Below are 17,758 nucleotides of genomic sequence, written 5' to 3' on the forward strand. Positions count from 1 at the left end.
TAAGCTGGAGTGCCTATGGGGGCTACTGTGTATGGGAGCACTTACTATGGGGGCATTGTGTATGGGGGGTACAGTCTATGGGGGAATTGTGTATGGGGGGGTACTTTCTATGGGGGCAATTGGGGTACTGTCTATTGGGCCATTGGGGGCATTGTGTATGGGGGGTAAAACTGGTACATAGTTATAACTCACTTATAACTGACTGCCTCCTCTCTTTATTTGTATTTTATATGTAGGAGTTGCTATATTGTTTTCCTTAGGTAGTACAGTATGAGGGTATAGCACATTTGCGTCTGATCCCGCCATTTCAACTATATTAAAGGAGTATTTTTTAATGGGGCGTGGCCACAAAAGTGGGCGTGGTCAAAAATTGCCACGCTGCGCGCACCAAATCTTTTTGTCCCTCTTTTTATTTTTCAGATGTTGGGAGGTATGAATTCAGCCAGCAGGAAGTGGAACAAGCAGGCAGGACTAGTGGGGTTTTGGCGGAATTTCTCAATAAGTCAGTCCGAAACACTAACTTTTTTTAAGCACAATCCTTATATATTTAAAAGGAGTATAATTCACTGGTACATTCATAATTTTGATATATGTCTCTTGAAATAAACCCATCCTAGCAGCCCAGTTTTCTAGTGTGGTGGTGGAGTAAAAAGTTTCCAGGTTGCAATCCTAATGACTGAAACGATTGTCACACACCCAAACAATGTGAAGCACAGCCAGTTTGTACAACATGGCACCAATGCTATGAAGGGATTGCATTAAACCCTCTGAGCAGATCACTTGTATATTCAGGGACATATAATAAATACACGTTGCAGGACATTACTGTTCGCATTTAAACTAAACTGCAATCAGGTTAGCCTGTTACCTGGATTTTTTAGACACGTCCCTCAAGTGATCTGGTTACCCTACTGAGGAGTTTTACATTACACCCTATACCACCACTCTGCTTGAAGTCAGGTACATGTAGGAAACAGGAACTGTGATTCTTAGACCCTTAATAAAGCCAAGAACTTGGTACCATTTTTTCATATTAACTTCACGCATGGGGATGGAGTTTCAATTTCACGCGTGCTTATGTGTGGCCAAAAAATATATATCTCCGGCAATTTATTCAACTAGAACACAATTATGAAACCGGTGTAACCAACAATTGCTGCAATATCACATGACAGCTCACAATCCCATGTGACCCCGCTGACTTAGTTGAGCAAAGCCGCTAGGAAGAGGCATCACGTGATGCGCGTACAGTCGGGCAGGCAATTTCTGAAGTTTAGGGAAGGCAAAAGGAGTCACGGATATGGAGTTACCGGCTGTTAACTTAAAGGTATTGAAGCTTTAGAGAGTAATTGTCTACTTATTAGTGGGGGCGTGGGAACGTTATAAAAACTATTCTAAAGTGTTTCTGGAAGGGGAGATGTGAGGTAACGTGAGGTTCCGCTATGGGATGAGGTTCAGTTGAACTACAGCACCCTACTTTGTATAATATGACTGCTCCGTAACTGCCAACTAACATATCCGATCCTCATTTACAATATTGTATTGCTCTATTTTCCTTACGCTTCGCTAGGTGGGGGCTAAAGGCAGATACTGTAGTGCCAAGGGGCTGCTCTCAGCATATTGCTTTATATACATATTGCCATTATCTGTTGTGTATACCCAGTGAATAGGGAAGCTGCGTACTTTCCCGGAATTCGGCACTTTATTGCTATTGTGCAATTAGCAGAGCTAAAGCCATTGTATGTATTGAAATAAAACTTTGCAGCCCAGTCTTTTACTTTAGGTTTAGAAAAGCGACGGCCATTGACTTTAACCTTTTTTTGTTGATGTGTTAAATTTCCTTCATGACATAATGTACTACACTAATGATCCACATTGTACAGTTGCTGGTATAAAGAAAAACTTTTTATCATTCTAATACTGTTCTTGTTGCAGATGTCAGGTATGCTGTTTAAACATTCAGTTGGTAATATTCTGATAACATGAACATTTTCACAAAGGTCAGGACCCCAAAAATAAGTCCCATTAGGGACAGGCAGAAGAGGCACTTGCCTGGGGGGCAATAGGCAGGTACCTCTATCGCCTACTCTTAGTCCAGGATCTCTTACCCCAACAGTGGATTTCTCGGTGCTCCCCACCTGCATTGGGTTTTTGTGCTTTGCACGTGTGGTGGGGAGGGGGGGTCCCGGAGGAAGCTAAACATGCCATATTTTATATACTCGACTTACTGCACCAGTCTAAAGTTTCAGCATCTCAACAGCGCTTATGATCCAGTGATCAGTTCCCTCTGCCTCCCTCTCTATGCTCAGATCAGTCCCACCCACCCTGATAGTTTCCATCTGTCTCTCAGATCGTTCTTCACCTTCCTCCAATCAGCTTTGATTGTTCCTCTCACTCTGTGCCTTGCTGTTAACTGAAAAAGGTAAAACAACAACAAATATGATTGAAAAAAAAAACAATCTACTAAAAACATTTAATATTTTGTGGGGGTAATTTACAATTTGTAGAAGGTCCATGCAATAAAAAAGCATTTCCAGAATAACAGCTGTGACCTTTTTTCTCTGCAACTTCCTGCATCTGTTCATATACTGTTCCAGAACAGCTGCAGCTTTGTATTCCCTGCACCTGATCATATACTGTTGCAGAACAACAGCTGCAGCTATGTATTCCCTGCAACTCCCTGCACCTGGTCATATACTGTTCCAGAACAACAACTGCAGCTTTGTTTTACCTGCACCTGGTCATATACTGTTCCAGAACAACAACTGCAGCTTTGTTTTACCTGCAACTCCCTGCACCTGGTCATATACTGTTCCAGAACAACTGCAGATTTGTTTTACCTGCAACTCCCTGTACTCATGTATCAATGTGCAGAAAAACAAAGACTGCTTTTTTTTTCTATAACAGTACACACTAATGTGCACTGTTTGTATATCTTTTATAATTTAATAATAGATGCAGGGAGTTGCATAGTGTGTAACAATGTTTTATGGACTATAGATTGTTAGGTCCACTTGGGCACGTTCATTTGTGAATCGTGCACATTTGCTTTGAAAAATACCATTCCACTAACAAAGGAACATTTTACTATTATACTTTTTTACATTTTACAACTATGCTTATTGATCAATAACTAGCTTACTGATCTGGCAGCAGCACAAGCAAAACTATGCAGCCAGGGAGCAGAGAGACACAGAAGGAGAAAACTGGGATGGGTTTTCCCTGCTACTGTTGAGTAAAGCCTGTCTGTCAGTGCTGTGAACACTTCCTGTGGGAGACTGAAGCGACACTCCCACCTTCATTTCACTCTGGCTTCTGACTTGAGAGGTTGTCTCTGCAGCTCTCATATAATGACAGTTTTAGGAGGTAAAATGCTTTCAAAACACCTTTTTTTCTGCATCAGCTGGGCAAGTATCGTTTAAAAGAAGTCCTTATTCACATTAAAAACATGAAGTTGATGCAGGACTTGAATTTGATCCATCTTAAAAAGTGTCTGTGACACTCACATGCTCAGTGTGCTCTAAACAGCTGTTGAGAAGCTAAGCCTAGAGGTTGTTGCAAATTATCAAGCAAATAATAAAGTTGGCCTGGGGCTACAGGGCTGATTATTAAGTTTTGATACAAACTACACTGGTTCCTGAGCTGCTATGTAGTAATTATCTGTATTAATTACTAATCAGCTTTATATTGTGACATTTATACTCTATACATACAGTATATTGTGTGTCGGTCCCTAAGCTTAGTAATTTAAAACCGCACAAAGCATGTTTCTTACTACAGTAAAAAATGAAAATAAATTTAGTCCAGTATTCAAGTCTATCCCATTTCTTGAAGGAGAACTAAAACTTAACAAAGAAGTAGGGTAGAAATGCTGCACATTAAGTTTTGTATTATTATGTACCATGCTACGGCAACCACAGCCCTTTAGCAGTGAAGATCTGTTCCTCTGAAGATGCCCTCAGTAGCTCTCCATCTTCTTTTCTGCTAAATTACAACACATGCTGTGTGCTGCTGTCACTTCCCTGAGTGTAGGGTTTTACTCACAATACTGTATATATAGCATTCACAATACAAGGCTGATTAGTAATTAATTCACATTACATGGCAGCTCTGAGACCAGCACAATTAGCATCATAAATTATTGATCAGCCCTGTAGCATTATCTTATATGACAGGCAAAACTATTTTTCTGCATTATAATTTGCAATGCATGTGCAATGCTTCACAACAGCTGCTCAAAGCACACTGAGCATGTGCAGTGTCACTGAACATGTCCAACACAATTCAAGGTGGCTAGCTCTTGTGACAACTTTCGAGGCCTGGATCATTACTCCTATAGAGAAGCTGAACCTTTAGAATGGTGCATTAAGCTCAGGATTTAAAATATGATATTTCTAGCCATATTCATTTTTAGGGTTTAGTTAAGTAAGAAAAAGGTTAAGAAATCTTTTCTGTTGCATTGATTGGCTAGAATTCTTGGCTAGTTCTGTTAAATCAATGGCATATAGGGCTATAAAGGACATTTTGTCACCTGAGCAATTTCCAGCTTTGTGGGTGACAAAATGCTTGGAATTGCCTTCTATTCGTTATAATGGCAATCTCTGTGAGCCCTTGTGGCTCAGGTGATTGTTAACACTGAGAATCACAGAGAATCCTTTATGTGTTTTTTAGGGTATTTTCCTCATACAGCCAGCACATGCAATTTCTGTACTCTAACGGCTAAATTACACGGGACATTATGATCAGATTTTGTGGGTCAAATTTTATCTGATCCACTAAATCTTGTCACGTAACAGCACAAGATTTTGTAGGATCCTACAAAATCTGATCCCCAACATCTGTAATATAAGTCAGATCAGATAAAGTCAGGTAGTATGTGTTGTTGTTACTGCGTCTAGGAAAAAAAAGTCTTTTAGACACAGATTTTATCTTGTTGGATGCAGACGCAGCATGCCGTATTCCCTTCCAACAGACGTTTAGTGTTGAATGGTATATCTTTCATGTAGTTTGCACATCCGATCAACCCATGCAACTACATCCTACTTTTATGTCAATCCAACATGATCACCAAACCATATGCTTTACAATTTATTATTGATAAGACCCATAGCATATGGATTTTATAGCTGTTTAGACACATGTAGGATCTCCACATCATCACATTAAAAGTGGGCACTTACAAAATGTGCAAAGCTTTATTGCCCATAGAGTCTGCAACATGCTTCTGAAAGATTACAAATGAACTGTATAGTGTTAGTATTTTTAGTAATGAGATCTGATTGTGCCATTATCTGTGGACATGCATATCTAGTACAGTAGCACATATTTACATATGGCATCAAACATGAACTACCAAATTCAATATTCTCCTCTGGGAGTTTTAACACTACTGCTTTGTTTCCCCTATAAAATCATAAGACCTATTTCTAGCCACTTGCTCAGTGGAAGTTGCCCACAAAATCTTATCTTTAAGTCAACATCACATTCCATGCTACAACTTTTGAAATTCATTCTTTGTAGATGTTTCCTAGTATCTCTAAATAAAGTTGTCTTTGTATGTGGTCTATCCAGAATAGCTGAAGGCCATACTAGACAGTGTCATATGATATACATTACATCTCATGTTAATAGATAAATATTATTTAAAAAAAATAACCCCAGAGCTATAAAATAAGTGCTGTAGTTATTTTCCCAGGATACACAGTGAAAATGTATGTTTGAGATGAATGATATGCTGAGAAAACCAGCTAACAAAGTATAATCTATATACAGGAAAGATGGAGACTTTTTTTGTGATTTGTGTATGTATTAGATATATATATATATATACCAAAATGCACAATCTGGCTCATTTTATGAGTCTTAATGGATTATTATACATATTGTGCACCATGCTTGTTTGGATACAGTCCTAAATGTTACATTGTGCTGTCAATTACTTAATGCTTTTATACAGATTCTTTTTGTATCATGTTGTTTGTTGTGCATGCTGGTGTGCCTTGAGTTAGATTTCTGCTATATCCTGGGCCCCTGAAAAATGTGGGGTGGGTGGGGATCAGGAGGTCAGGTCACACAAACTATTATCATTTGCAGCTTTTTCTGCACTCAGATAATTTCACGCTGCTGGTCATGATGATGTCATTTTCTGTTTATGCTGACTTCACTTCCAGTTTTATAGTGTTCACTGGGCAGCAGTACATGTTGTAGATAAAGCTATAGATCAGATTGGGTAGTGGGTATTGTCTTATTAAACTCGTGCACTCATGTTACAGACCTGTATATCTATTGGGTAAACTGCAGCTCCAGGTGTTATCCTTATTATCCTATTCTTTTTAAAATGACATGTATGCATGTGCAGTTACTATTATTTTATGAATAGAACCATAATTTTGCATATTGTATGTGTTTTTGCATATGTAAAGTGCAAATATGTTGTAATAGTCTCTGACTAAACTGCATGAGTGACTCCTTTTTAAATTGTGCTCTTTACATAAGTCTAGAATACACTCATTTTACTTTTAAAGATATCTTCAGTGGTTAAAATTGTGAGAAATTCTGTTCTTTCGAAAGTACTTCCTTAAATTTGAGGTCAGTTGAAATTATACTTTCTTACTAAACACTGTTTAGTGTTTCAAGTTTTGCCTGTTCTCTGGCTCTAGGCTAATGGTGTTAAGTTGTATGCCTCTTACCCATAGCACTTTTTGCTGTATATATGTATTTATTTATTACAGTGTCCTCCCTTTCTCTACTTTTCTGTTTTGTAAAGATTGATCAACACTGTGTATACAGCTAGCACTGTTAAAAAAAAGTTATGCTTTGTATGTAACTATGTATAGTATATTTCTCTTACCTGTTACTACCTGCATACCTTTCAACAAATGAATAATCAAAAGAGGGGCAATTTATATTTTATTCATGTTCTACATGGCCATACCCAGTTACACCCTGAAACTCCCCCAGTCACCAGAAATCGGCCTACTTCCACACAAAGCCGCATTTCCTTTTTGGTTTCCAATGTGGGAGTGTCCCACAAAAATCAGAACTACTGGGAGTTATGCTAAAATTCAATATTTGTGCTCACCAGGTTCTTTCAGAAGCAGAGAAAAGAGTGTCCAACAAAGGTTTTAGATGTGCTCCAGTTAATAAAATAGGTATGATATCTATCTTGGATGCCAATCGATGGGAGCTACATGTGAAGAAATCAGGGCGCTTCTCTGGTTCAGAACCGTTTAGTCTAACTTTGCTCTTTTTGTCTTGACTCTGATGTAGCGAATTTGTTTATGCAATTTTATTTGCTTAACATTAATTAAAAATATTTTTCCACTATGGGTTCTTTTCCCTCCTGTCTGTAGAAAGAAAGCAAATGCAATGGATACAACTTATGCAACTTGCTGTCTATGAATAGTAAATCTAGATGTTCGCACATGGGTACCGTATTTTCCGGCGTATAAGACGACTTTTCAACCCAGAAAAATCTGGGTTAAAGTTGGGGGTCGTCTTATGCGCCGGGTACTTCCTTGCAGGGCCCCCCCAGCGTCCTCCACCACCCCTCCCGCTCGCCTGATTCATCCGGCTTTACCCACCACCCCTCCCGCTTGCCTGCTGCTTCCTCCGGCTGCTTAGGTTGCAGTATGTGGGGGAGGATGTGGGGGAGCTGAAGTATGTGGGGGAGGATGTTGGGGGGAGCTGAAGTATGTGGGGGAGCTGAAGTATGTGGGGGAGCTGAAGTATGTGGGGGAGGATGTTGGGGGGAGATGAAGTATGTGGGGGAGCTAAAGTATGTGGGGAAGGATGTTGGGGGAGCTGGAGCATGTTGGGGAGGACGCTAGGGGGAGCTGGATGATGTTGGGGAGGACGAGCTTTAGGACGCTGCGGGGGGGAGATTGAGGATATTTTAACTGCAAAAGTTGGGGGTCGTCTTGTACGCCGGAAAATACGGTAATTGTTTTTTAAATTGGATTTTTAATAATCATTCACTTCACGCAAGAATCATCAAGTTCTAGTAAATACAGATTAAATACATTGTTGTCTTTTACTATATACAGTAGAACCCCCATTTTACATGTTTCAATGTACCAGAAAAAATTTATATTTATACTAGTGCCTACCCTTCCCTTCCACAATATGGTGGGCAGGACAGGTGCGGTTATATAAATAATAATAGTGCTTCCAGATTTGGTTAGTTTTGGGCTAGGAGAGAGTTAGTATGAGTCAAGCATGGATTTGCACACTATATAGTTGCTATTGAGATTGAGATTTTTTCCTGGTACAGTTTTGCAGCAAAATTTGTTAGTGTGCGATGTATCCACCCCTCGCCATTTGTGTTTACTTCTTACTTGCACATTTGGGGGCAGCTCCATAATTAATGGAAAGTTAAAAGGGTGTTTTGGTCAACCTGATTTGGAATTTCTGTCCTAAGCAACTGGGACAGGAAGAGGGGGTGGGGCTTCACACTATACCAGGAAGAAGAGGAAAAGAGCTGGAGATTTCAATTTATAAGTCAGAAACCAGATAAGACTGAATGTAGGGACTAAGCTATATTATTCTGGGGGTTGTTTAGAGTAATTTTAAAGAAAGAAAAAAAGGTTTATTTATTTAAATTTCCTTTGTTTTATTATTGCTGCAGTTGTCTGCTAATTTATCTTTTCTACTCCAGTCATGCCCCTACAACTATCCAGTGACCATTGTCCATCATCATTCATCATCATGCTGCACCTGTATATGTATTATAATAATGACTAGTGGTTAGCAATTAGATGCTATTGGTATTGCTAACAGTCTAGCAGTCCTTTTGTTTTCACAAAATGGTTTAGCAGATGGTTTATACATACATAGGAATTTTTTGTACCACCCTATGTATTGTTATTTAGGACAAAAATAAAAACACAAAAACTATTTCCATGCAATAATTATTCATGAAATACCATCTTTAAATAATTATGCATGGAGGAGTATATTTATGTTTTATTTCCTCTTTCTACAGGCAATTGTCTTCACACACTGGCTGCTGACAGTATTGTAAGTATTATACACTGTTGCCGAGTAACCTTGCATATTGCATGCTTTGCTATAGAACAGTACATAGGGGAAGTAACCATGAAGGTTACTTATCTGTGTCGGCAACTTATAGGTGTATATTTTAGCCTCTGCGCAGTTTGTATGCCCCCCTCAGCTTGCAAACAATAATTTTAAATTGACTTGGTGCATAATTCATTAATACAATGAGGCAGTAAGTACAATGGGGCAGTAAGTACAATGAGGCAGATTCAAAATAAAACCTAGGAATGCAAAGAAATTGAGACATAAAATTAGCTATAGACTGGTGTCTGGTGTCTGGTGTGACTTTAATATTATCAAAACTCGCAGAACACAGGGGCTGCTATTCCCTGTATTAACTATGCACAGCAGTTTAATGTGTTTATGCTATAATACTCTGTTGTAAACTAATAATAGATACTAAATAATATTAATAAATATTAGATGTAAGACCTTACCTGTAAAGTCAGCCATTCACATGCTGATCCCATACACTAACCAATGGACTAATCCTGAGATCCCCATACTTTTTGTATTTGTCTCACAGTTTGCAAACCATTGGGTTAATACATACAGAAACCGAATCTGTTTTTAAAATGTATTCGACTTAATGGAAAGATTTTTTTTAGCAGTAAATAATGTTCTATAAATGATTTCTAAACTGAAATCTAAATAATGCAATAATATGCATGTTTCCTTTGTCTTGCAGTGCATGCATGATTGATTGGCTTCCTAAAGCCTATGGTTTGGCAAACATAACAATCCTGGCAATGGGAGTTTGGGCAATTGCACAGAGGGATTCTATTGATGCAATTTTTATGGTAGGAAAGCATATTCCTCTGAATTTTGCTGATTATGTGTTTCAGACAGACAACTGGATGTTTTCTCTTTCAGTTTCTCATTGGGCTGTTGCTGACTATTTTGACTGATATCCTTCTTTTTGCACTGTACTTTACTGAAGCAGAGAAAGCATCAGAATCAGGACCTCTTCGAGATTTGTTTCGCTTTAGTTCAGGCATGGGCATTTTCAGCCTGCTTCTGAAACCTTTGTCTTGCTTCTTCATGTATCACATGTATCGTGAGCGAGGGGGAGAGTACTTTGTCAATCTAGGTAAGTGAGAGCTAATGTTGCTTTCTTATAGTTACAGTCAATGAGTCATTTATAATAGGTGTCCTTCAGTGACCGTACAAATGCATTGTGTCCTCTGAAAGAGGAGTGTCTATTTCTCCTTACTTTAGACATGTTGGGGATGCCTGAATAAACTCTAGTTACATTTTAGTGAAATATTAATGCATTAAGTGTATTGAATGATTGATAGTGAGACAGGTCAGGTAAAGTTATGTTTGAAGTACATTCTTGACCTTTGCTGTATGCAAAACTTCATTATAGTAAGGTTTTAAGAATAATTGACCAATTAGATTGTCCATAACAATGTTTACATTACATTACATTTTAAGGGGTAACTATTGCAACGATGAAAATTTAATATAAGCTTCATCTTACTGAAATAAAAAAAATTCTATATTTAATCAATTATAAATTCTGTGCCGTTATTAAAATAATAAAGCTTATCTTGACTATCCACTTTTCACCATCTGTCTCTTTTTATACAGGAGTTAGGTGTCAGATTTTCTTTGGCAGTTATATATATCTTTAAGGGGGCTGCCTTTCCTAGCAGATGTGTTAGAGCTAGCTCAAATAACTTATTTCAGCGAAACAAAATCTAATAAAATAATTGACTTAGCCCATGACTAAGTGCATTTGGGCAAAAAGGCATAGCGCCATTGGAGGTGCTTACTTTTTAATTCAACTTTAATAAAGAGGATTTTTATTTTTGTGTCCCCGTGGGTTTCTGTTGCCCCAGGTTGTAAAATCACTGTTTCAGTCCACCTTTTGAAGATATGGGGTCACTTTCTGCTTCTGAGTATGACATTGTCTTCCACACCTTGGCTGCTGAGGTTTCCTGGAACAATGGTGCATATTACTTTGAGGAATTGGTGTCCTATTTGATCTGTATTGACTCCAGAATGAAAGAGAGACAATTGCAAAAGCCTTGCAGTTGCAAGTATCTTCCTATCTCTATTTCAGCTCCTGATTTGTCACCCTCCCAAACTGATGATCCCATGCAGTTTGGTGCCACTCTTCTAACTCCTGAGAAGAAAACTTGCAGAAGAACAACTGATCTGTAGTTATAACTGAAATCTTTCTTAAGGTTTCGCCTGAAAAAATGCCTATAGACTCTAATGGCCACAAAAAATAGTTGCGCAGGATGGAAAAAGTCGCCACAAAAAAGTTGAATTGTACGGAATTTTGCAAATTTTTTGGCAAAACAGGACACATTTGCTCATCACTACTGGTCTATGTATGTACTGTGGGTAAAGTGGTCACCTTCTCAAGACTTGTCAGATCAAGCCTAAGCGACAAGGCCTCTCCTAGGTTTAATAGGGGAGTCTCACCTATGCAAAGCTTCTTCATTCCCAGACAATTTGCAGTAAAAATGTTCATACTGCTTCCCTGTTCTTTGATTCAAAGCCATTACCTTTTCAAGCCCATCTGGCTTTCGGTGCTGCTAGTAATTTTATTGACTTCTCCTTTGCAAAGCCTTGTTGCTTTTCCTTTATAACCCTCAAGGTACATCTTTCTGATCAAGCAGTGGATAGCAGACCAATGCTACCATTTCTTTTTGTTAAAATGTGGCTTTGCCTTCCTAATCCTGTTGCCCTGCCACTCCAGTCATCCTAGGACTCCCATTGTTAAAGGGAATTATCAGAAAAATAAAAACTTTATCGTACTTTATGAAGCTTTATCATACTTAAATAAGACATTTTCTAAATATATTTATTTAAAATATATCATTTTATTACAAATCCTATACCGTTTCTAAAATAAATAAGTTTATCTTTACTTTTTCTGTCTTAGCATCCTGTTTCACTTCCTTCACTCTTCATGCAGAAGTTGTGTCAGATTTTTATTGACAGATCCAATAGGAGGGCTCCATTTCCTTACATATGTATTGTTACTCACTCAACTGATTCCAGCACAAACAAATTATAACAAAATAACTAACTTTGGCACAAATCTTGCATGTAGAAAGAGACAGGATTTCTGGTGTTTATAAAAGAGTGAACAAATAATCTTTTTTAGCAAAATTAGCCCCCTAAAAAATATATTGGATCTAACTGTCATTCAAAATCACACTCCCAACTCCTGCATGAAGAGAGAATGAAGAGAGAGAGATGCTAAGGAGGGGACAGTGAAGAGTAAATTATTTCAGAAATGGGTCCCAATTTTTAGTTGATTATATTTAAAAAATTTCTTATTTAAGTATGATGCTTATATAAATTTTTTGCGAATATTACTTTTTAAGGCAGCACAATATGGGCAGATCACTCCCATTTCAGTTGCCTCCCTGCTTCAGTTGTTTCTGTTCCGATCTCATCTGATTGTTACAAGGACTTCTTGGATGTCTTTGAGAAGAAGAATATTGAAATGCTTCCTCTTCATAGGTCCTATGACTGCCCTAATGACCTTGTTCCTGGGACCATAACCCCAGAGGTAGAACATACCCATTGTTTGTTCCAGAGACCCAGGCTATGAAAGAATACATTGAAGTCTGATTCTCCTGCTGCAGCCAGTTTCTTTGTCCAAAAAAAGATGGGAGTCTTAGGGCTCTGGCACACGGGGAGATTAGTCGCCCGCGGCGAAACTCCCTGTTCGCGGGCGACTAATCTCCCCGAGTTGCCTACCCCTGCCATCCCACCGGCGAACATGTAAGTCGCCGGCGGGATGGCAGACGCGGCGGGGCGATTTGCGCTAAATCGCACCGCCACGTCTGCCATCCCGCCGGCAACTTACATGTTCGCTGGTGGGATGGCAGGGGTAGGCAACTACCGCGGGCGACTAATCTCCCCGTGTGCCAGAGCCCTTAGACTTTTCAGTTTAAAAATAAAAGTGGGTAAATAGGCTGTGCAAAATAAAAAGTTTTCAATATAGTTAGTCAAAAATGTAATCTATAAAGGCTGGAGTGGACAGATGTCTAACATAAAAGCCAGAACTTGTTCCTTTGCAGCTCTCTAACCTGTTACCAGTCAGTGACCAACCAGTGAGGAGGGGCCATTGGTGCCATAACTGTCCGGTTAGTTTTCTTTTGAATCTGACCTGCATGCTCAAAAGGAAACCAACTGAACAGTTATGTCCCATGTGGTCCCCCTCAATCTATTTATTCAGTTTTATTTTTACAATGAACTTTTCCTTTAATCCCTGACCTCTTTGGCAGACTGAAAAATGCCAAACGCAACTTCAAGTTAGATCTGTGTGGGGCATATACCCTCATTCGTATCTGCCAGAGAGATGAGTGGAAGACAGCACAGCTGCAGCAGGTTTTCAGGATTTTATCAATGATGTATTTTGTGATGTGCTTCAATTTTATGTAGTGGTCTATTTAGATGACATTTGGTATTTGCTTCCTCTTTGTCTGTACATGTTTCTCAAGTTATGCTAGTTCTGCAGCTTATAACCTTAAGACCAAGCTAGAAAGTGTGAGTTCCACAATAATAAGATTCCTCTTTATCCGCAAAGTGAATGCATCTGACTCTGGGGTTGGTGACATTATATCACAGCATTCCAGTTTCCAAGGCTCCCTACACCCCTGTGCCTTTTGTCGAGGAAACAGTGTCCTGCCAAGAAAAAGCTGCAATATTGGCTACTGTAAGCTGTTGGGAATTAAGTTGGCTTTAAAGGAGTGGCTCCATCTTTCTGGTGATTCTGTGGAACCTATCACAGACCACAAGAATCTTCCAAAATACTAAATCCATGCCAGGTCCATTGAGCACTTTTCTCCAGATTCAATTTTCTAATTTCCTGCAGACCGGGTTCTAAAAATGTCAAAGCAGATGTCTTGTCTTGGTGACTAATTTCTAAAGAAATTCCTGCATTTACTCCCTGCCCCATTATTCCTCTTTGAGCTGGTTATTGGCCCTGTGTTTCTGACTTTGCTCTCCTCCATGCTTCCCCCTGAGTGGCTTTCGGATAAGACATTAATTTCTCAACTTTTCACAAGTTCTTGCATGGGGCCATTTTTGCCAGATGGCTGGCCATCCTGATGTTAAGAAGACAGGTAAACTTATTTCTAGGTACTTTTGGTGGCCTTCTCTTGCCCAGGATATCACAGTTTTCTGCTGCATGTACAGTTTGTGTGCAACAGAAGACTTCTCTCTCCCTTACTTGTGGGTTACTTTAGCTGCTGACAGTTCCAACTCATCCTTTGTTTGACACCTCAATTAACTTAATTGTTGACTTCCAACATGGGCACGGGCATCAGGTACACAATTGTGGCACATAAACAAGACTTTAAGATAACGCAAAGCTTGTCTTAATGACAGTGTTCACATAATGGTGCCTGCCTGCTTTCTGTGATTGTTCTTGACTAGCACAATGAATAATGCCTTAAGGCTTCTAAAAACATTTAAAGGAGAAATAAAGGTTAAATCAGTGGTGTGGTGCCTAACATTTGGCACCCCCAGTGATTATAATCACTTACCTGATACCCCAGGCTGGCGCATGCGTCTGAGTTCAGCCTTTATTCTACTGTGCATGTGGCCAGACCAGAATGCAAAGAAGTTTAGATATAATCAAATTAAAGAACTGTTTTGTACAGAGAAAATTTAAAAGAGAAAAATTAAATAACTTAAAATTATTATTTACTTAAAATAGATTCAATGAAATATGGCCTATCTGTCATTTAGAGTTTTCTGGATACCAGGTTTGCAGATACAGTGCCATAAAGTTTGGGACAAAGACATATTTTTCTTTGATTTACCCCTCTGCTCCTTAATTTTAAATTTAGAAATGATTAAAGTGCATATTCCAGACATTATATTAAAGTTATTTGCATACATTTCATTTTTACCATGTAGAAATTACAACACTTTTTATATGTATATAGTCCTCATTTTCACAAAAGCAGGATGGCCAGATTTCAGTTAGCAAAAAGGTGCTTAAAAGAGCCTGCAGAATTCTGAAAAAAGGTGTTATGGACAGACGAAACCAAGATAAGAGTAATGGCAAAAGGTAAATGTGGAAACGAAAAGAAACTGTCCAAGATCCAAAGCATATCAACTTATCTGTTAAACATGGTGTTGGGGGTGTTTTGGCTTTGGCATGTATGGCTGCCACAGGTACTGGCACACTTAGCTTCATTGATGATGTAACTGCTGATGACGGTTGCACAATGAATTCAGAGGTGTATAGAAACATCTTATCTGCTCAGGTTACAGTAAATGCTTCCAAACTCATTTGACGGTGCTTTATCCTGCAACAAAATTATGATCCCAGACATAATACTTAGGCAGTTTCTCAGAACTAAGAAATGGAAAATGTTTGAATGGCCAAGCCATTCACCTGATTTAAATCCAGTTGAGCATGCCTTCCATATGCTGAAGAGGAAACTTAAAGGGACAAGCCTCTGGAACAAGCAAGAGTTGATGGTGGCTGCAGTAAAGGCTTGGCAGAGCATCACCAGAGAAGATACTCCACACCTGGTGGTGTCTATGAATCACAGACTTCAGTCATTGAATGCAAGGGATATGCAACAAAGTAGTAAATAAGACTACTTTAATATACCTACCTTTACTTTGCTCCAAACGTTATGGTGCCCTGAAATGAGGGGGACTATGTATAAAAAGTGTTGTAATTTCTGCCATGGTGAAACTGAAATGTATGCAAATAACTTTAATGTCTGGAATGTGCACTTTAATCATGTCTGAATTGTTTGGTTTAAAATTAAGGAGCAGAGGGGTAAATCAAAGAAAAATGTGTCTTTGTTCCAAACATTATGGAGGGCACTGTATGTGATTCCATACCTGTATACTATAATTTTCTACATCAAACTACTCATTTGCAAATCTTTTAAAAGTAAGTGGTGACCTATATATGAAACTTCTTCACTCCTGTGGAATAAAATGGACCAGATCATTTCCAAAAGAAACTGATGCCCATTGCCCAAAAAACAGTGCCTATTGTTTGCCCTTTAGAGCTGCTGATAAGCTTTTAAAAGGCCAGAGCCACAGATTGTAATCTCTGTCGGGGTGTCACTTAGTAAGTTTTTAGTATTAAACCCAATGATCTGGTAAACCTCTTTAAGACTTTAAATTAAAATCTTTTTTTAAAGTAACAGTATTTGGTATAAAATACATTTGTAAATCTTTCTCCATAGGATTCATTACTCTTTCCAGAGATCGCAGCTCCTACCAGTCCATCGAGCATATGGATCCTCCAGCTGACCAAGATAACAAATTGCCATCACGCACATATTGAAAATATAATATGACGTGATCAGATTAAATAACTGGGACTAAAAGGAAGAATGCCTAAAGCAGAAAAGCAAGATCTGATACCTGGGCTGTACATGCCCTTGTGTTCTCGCCCAGAACTAGTAAAAATATGTGCTGAGGACCATTCAGATTTGAGACTTATAAGAGGATACAACAAGTTATTCATTATCAACAAATGTTCAATAGCGCTTGTGTTAAAAATGAGGTCTATATATTTTCTTTGCTAAAAGGAAGGAGATAGTTAAACCAGTTCCAGCATTGGGATTAATTTGTCCCCATCTTTCACTTTAACTTCCAGAATATACTGTGACAATCAATACAAATTTAGGTTTTGTTTTATAAGATTATTTTTGGTTCAGTAAGGAACATAAACTTTAAAAAAATAGTTTGCATACTTGCAAATCTTTAAATTGTATAAACTGTGAACAGGATAAATACATGTACTAACACTGCTAAAATATTAGTATAGAAATATTTCTGTAATATATTTGCCTTTTAGGGTATTTAAAGAAATGTTAAGAATAAAATATTTTAAAAAAGGCCATATGCTATGCCATCTTACTATACTAGCATCATCTGATGTGTTTGCATTTTGCACATTGTGGGAGTAGCGAATGATTATAGGTCAGCTTCTACTGTACAGTAGAACTAAATGCAACGATACACTGTTCACATATCTGGATTCCTAGAACATTCTGATGAAAGCCATCAAGGTAGATATTAGGTTATTTAATTAAAGGTAAAAAGTGTTCCTGAAGAACCTACGCTATGAATGAATGCTATTGCTCCTCCCTTGATGAGCTGCTCCAAAATTTTGGCTGTCCTTCTTTCCTTACTGTGTCTCTGCAAATACGCCCAGCAGTGTCCCTGAAAAAAAAAAAAAATTATATATATTAAAAGTCCTGGAAGTATGGTGCACACAGAGTACTCCAGGTACTGCCTGGGTGCATGGTTAACATAACATAAATAGTAAGCACAAACAAACCGCACTCACAGGACTTGTGTGAAGCAAAAAAATGGTGTTTAATTCAATGTTTCCTATGAATACATTTGCAGTCACACAAAACATGTTAGGTTTTTATCTTTAATAAAGCTTTTTTGAAATTTTATCCGACGAATTTTTATCCGACGAGTGCTGGCTATTGAAGTTTAATTCAATGTTTCGGCTTCAGGACACATGATTTAGGACATATATGTCAAACACAAGGCCCGGGGGCCAAATCCAGCCCACCTGGCTGTTTTATGTGGCCCTTGGTGAGTGTGTCTGACCATCCAGCCTGATCAAGTTCCATTTTCCTCACATAGTAACTAAGACTAAGGGGTATCAGTAATCAGATTTCAACAGTAGCAAAGCATCTATTGGCTGCTATGAGCAACATCACCGGTAATG

The 17,758-nt window shown here is 38.5% G+C and overlaps 1 protein-coding gene across 1 annotated transcript; it reads left to right on the forward strand.

Moving 5' to 3' along the window:
• The first annotated feature begins 1,262 nt into the window (after window positions 1-1,262).
• On the forward strand, window positions 1,263-17,482 carry agtrap (angiotensin 2 receptor associated protein). Its single transcript, NM_001015751.1, is given in 5 exon segments — window positions 1,263-1,327; window positions 8,984-9,018; window positions 9,746-9,857; window positions 9,931-10,147; window positions 16,251-17,482. Coding segments are annotated over 5 exon segments (492 nt in total). The 5' UTR covers window positions 1,263-1,300; the 3' UTR covers window positions 16,352-17,482.
• Window positions 17,483-17,758: the final 276 nt, after the last annotated feature.

This window comes from Xenopus tropicalis, chromosome 7 (assembly GCF_000004195.4).
Source record: "Xenopus tropicalis strain Nigerian chromosome 7, UCB_Xtro_10.0, whole genome shotgun sequence".
In the NCBI taxonomy this organism is placed as follows: domain Eukaryota; kingdom Metazoa; phylum Chordata; class Amphibia; order Anura; family Pipidae; genus Xenopus; species Xenopus tropicalis.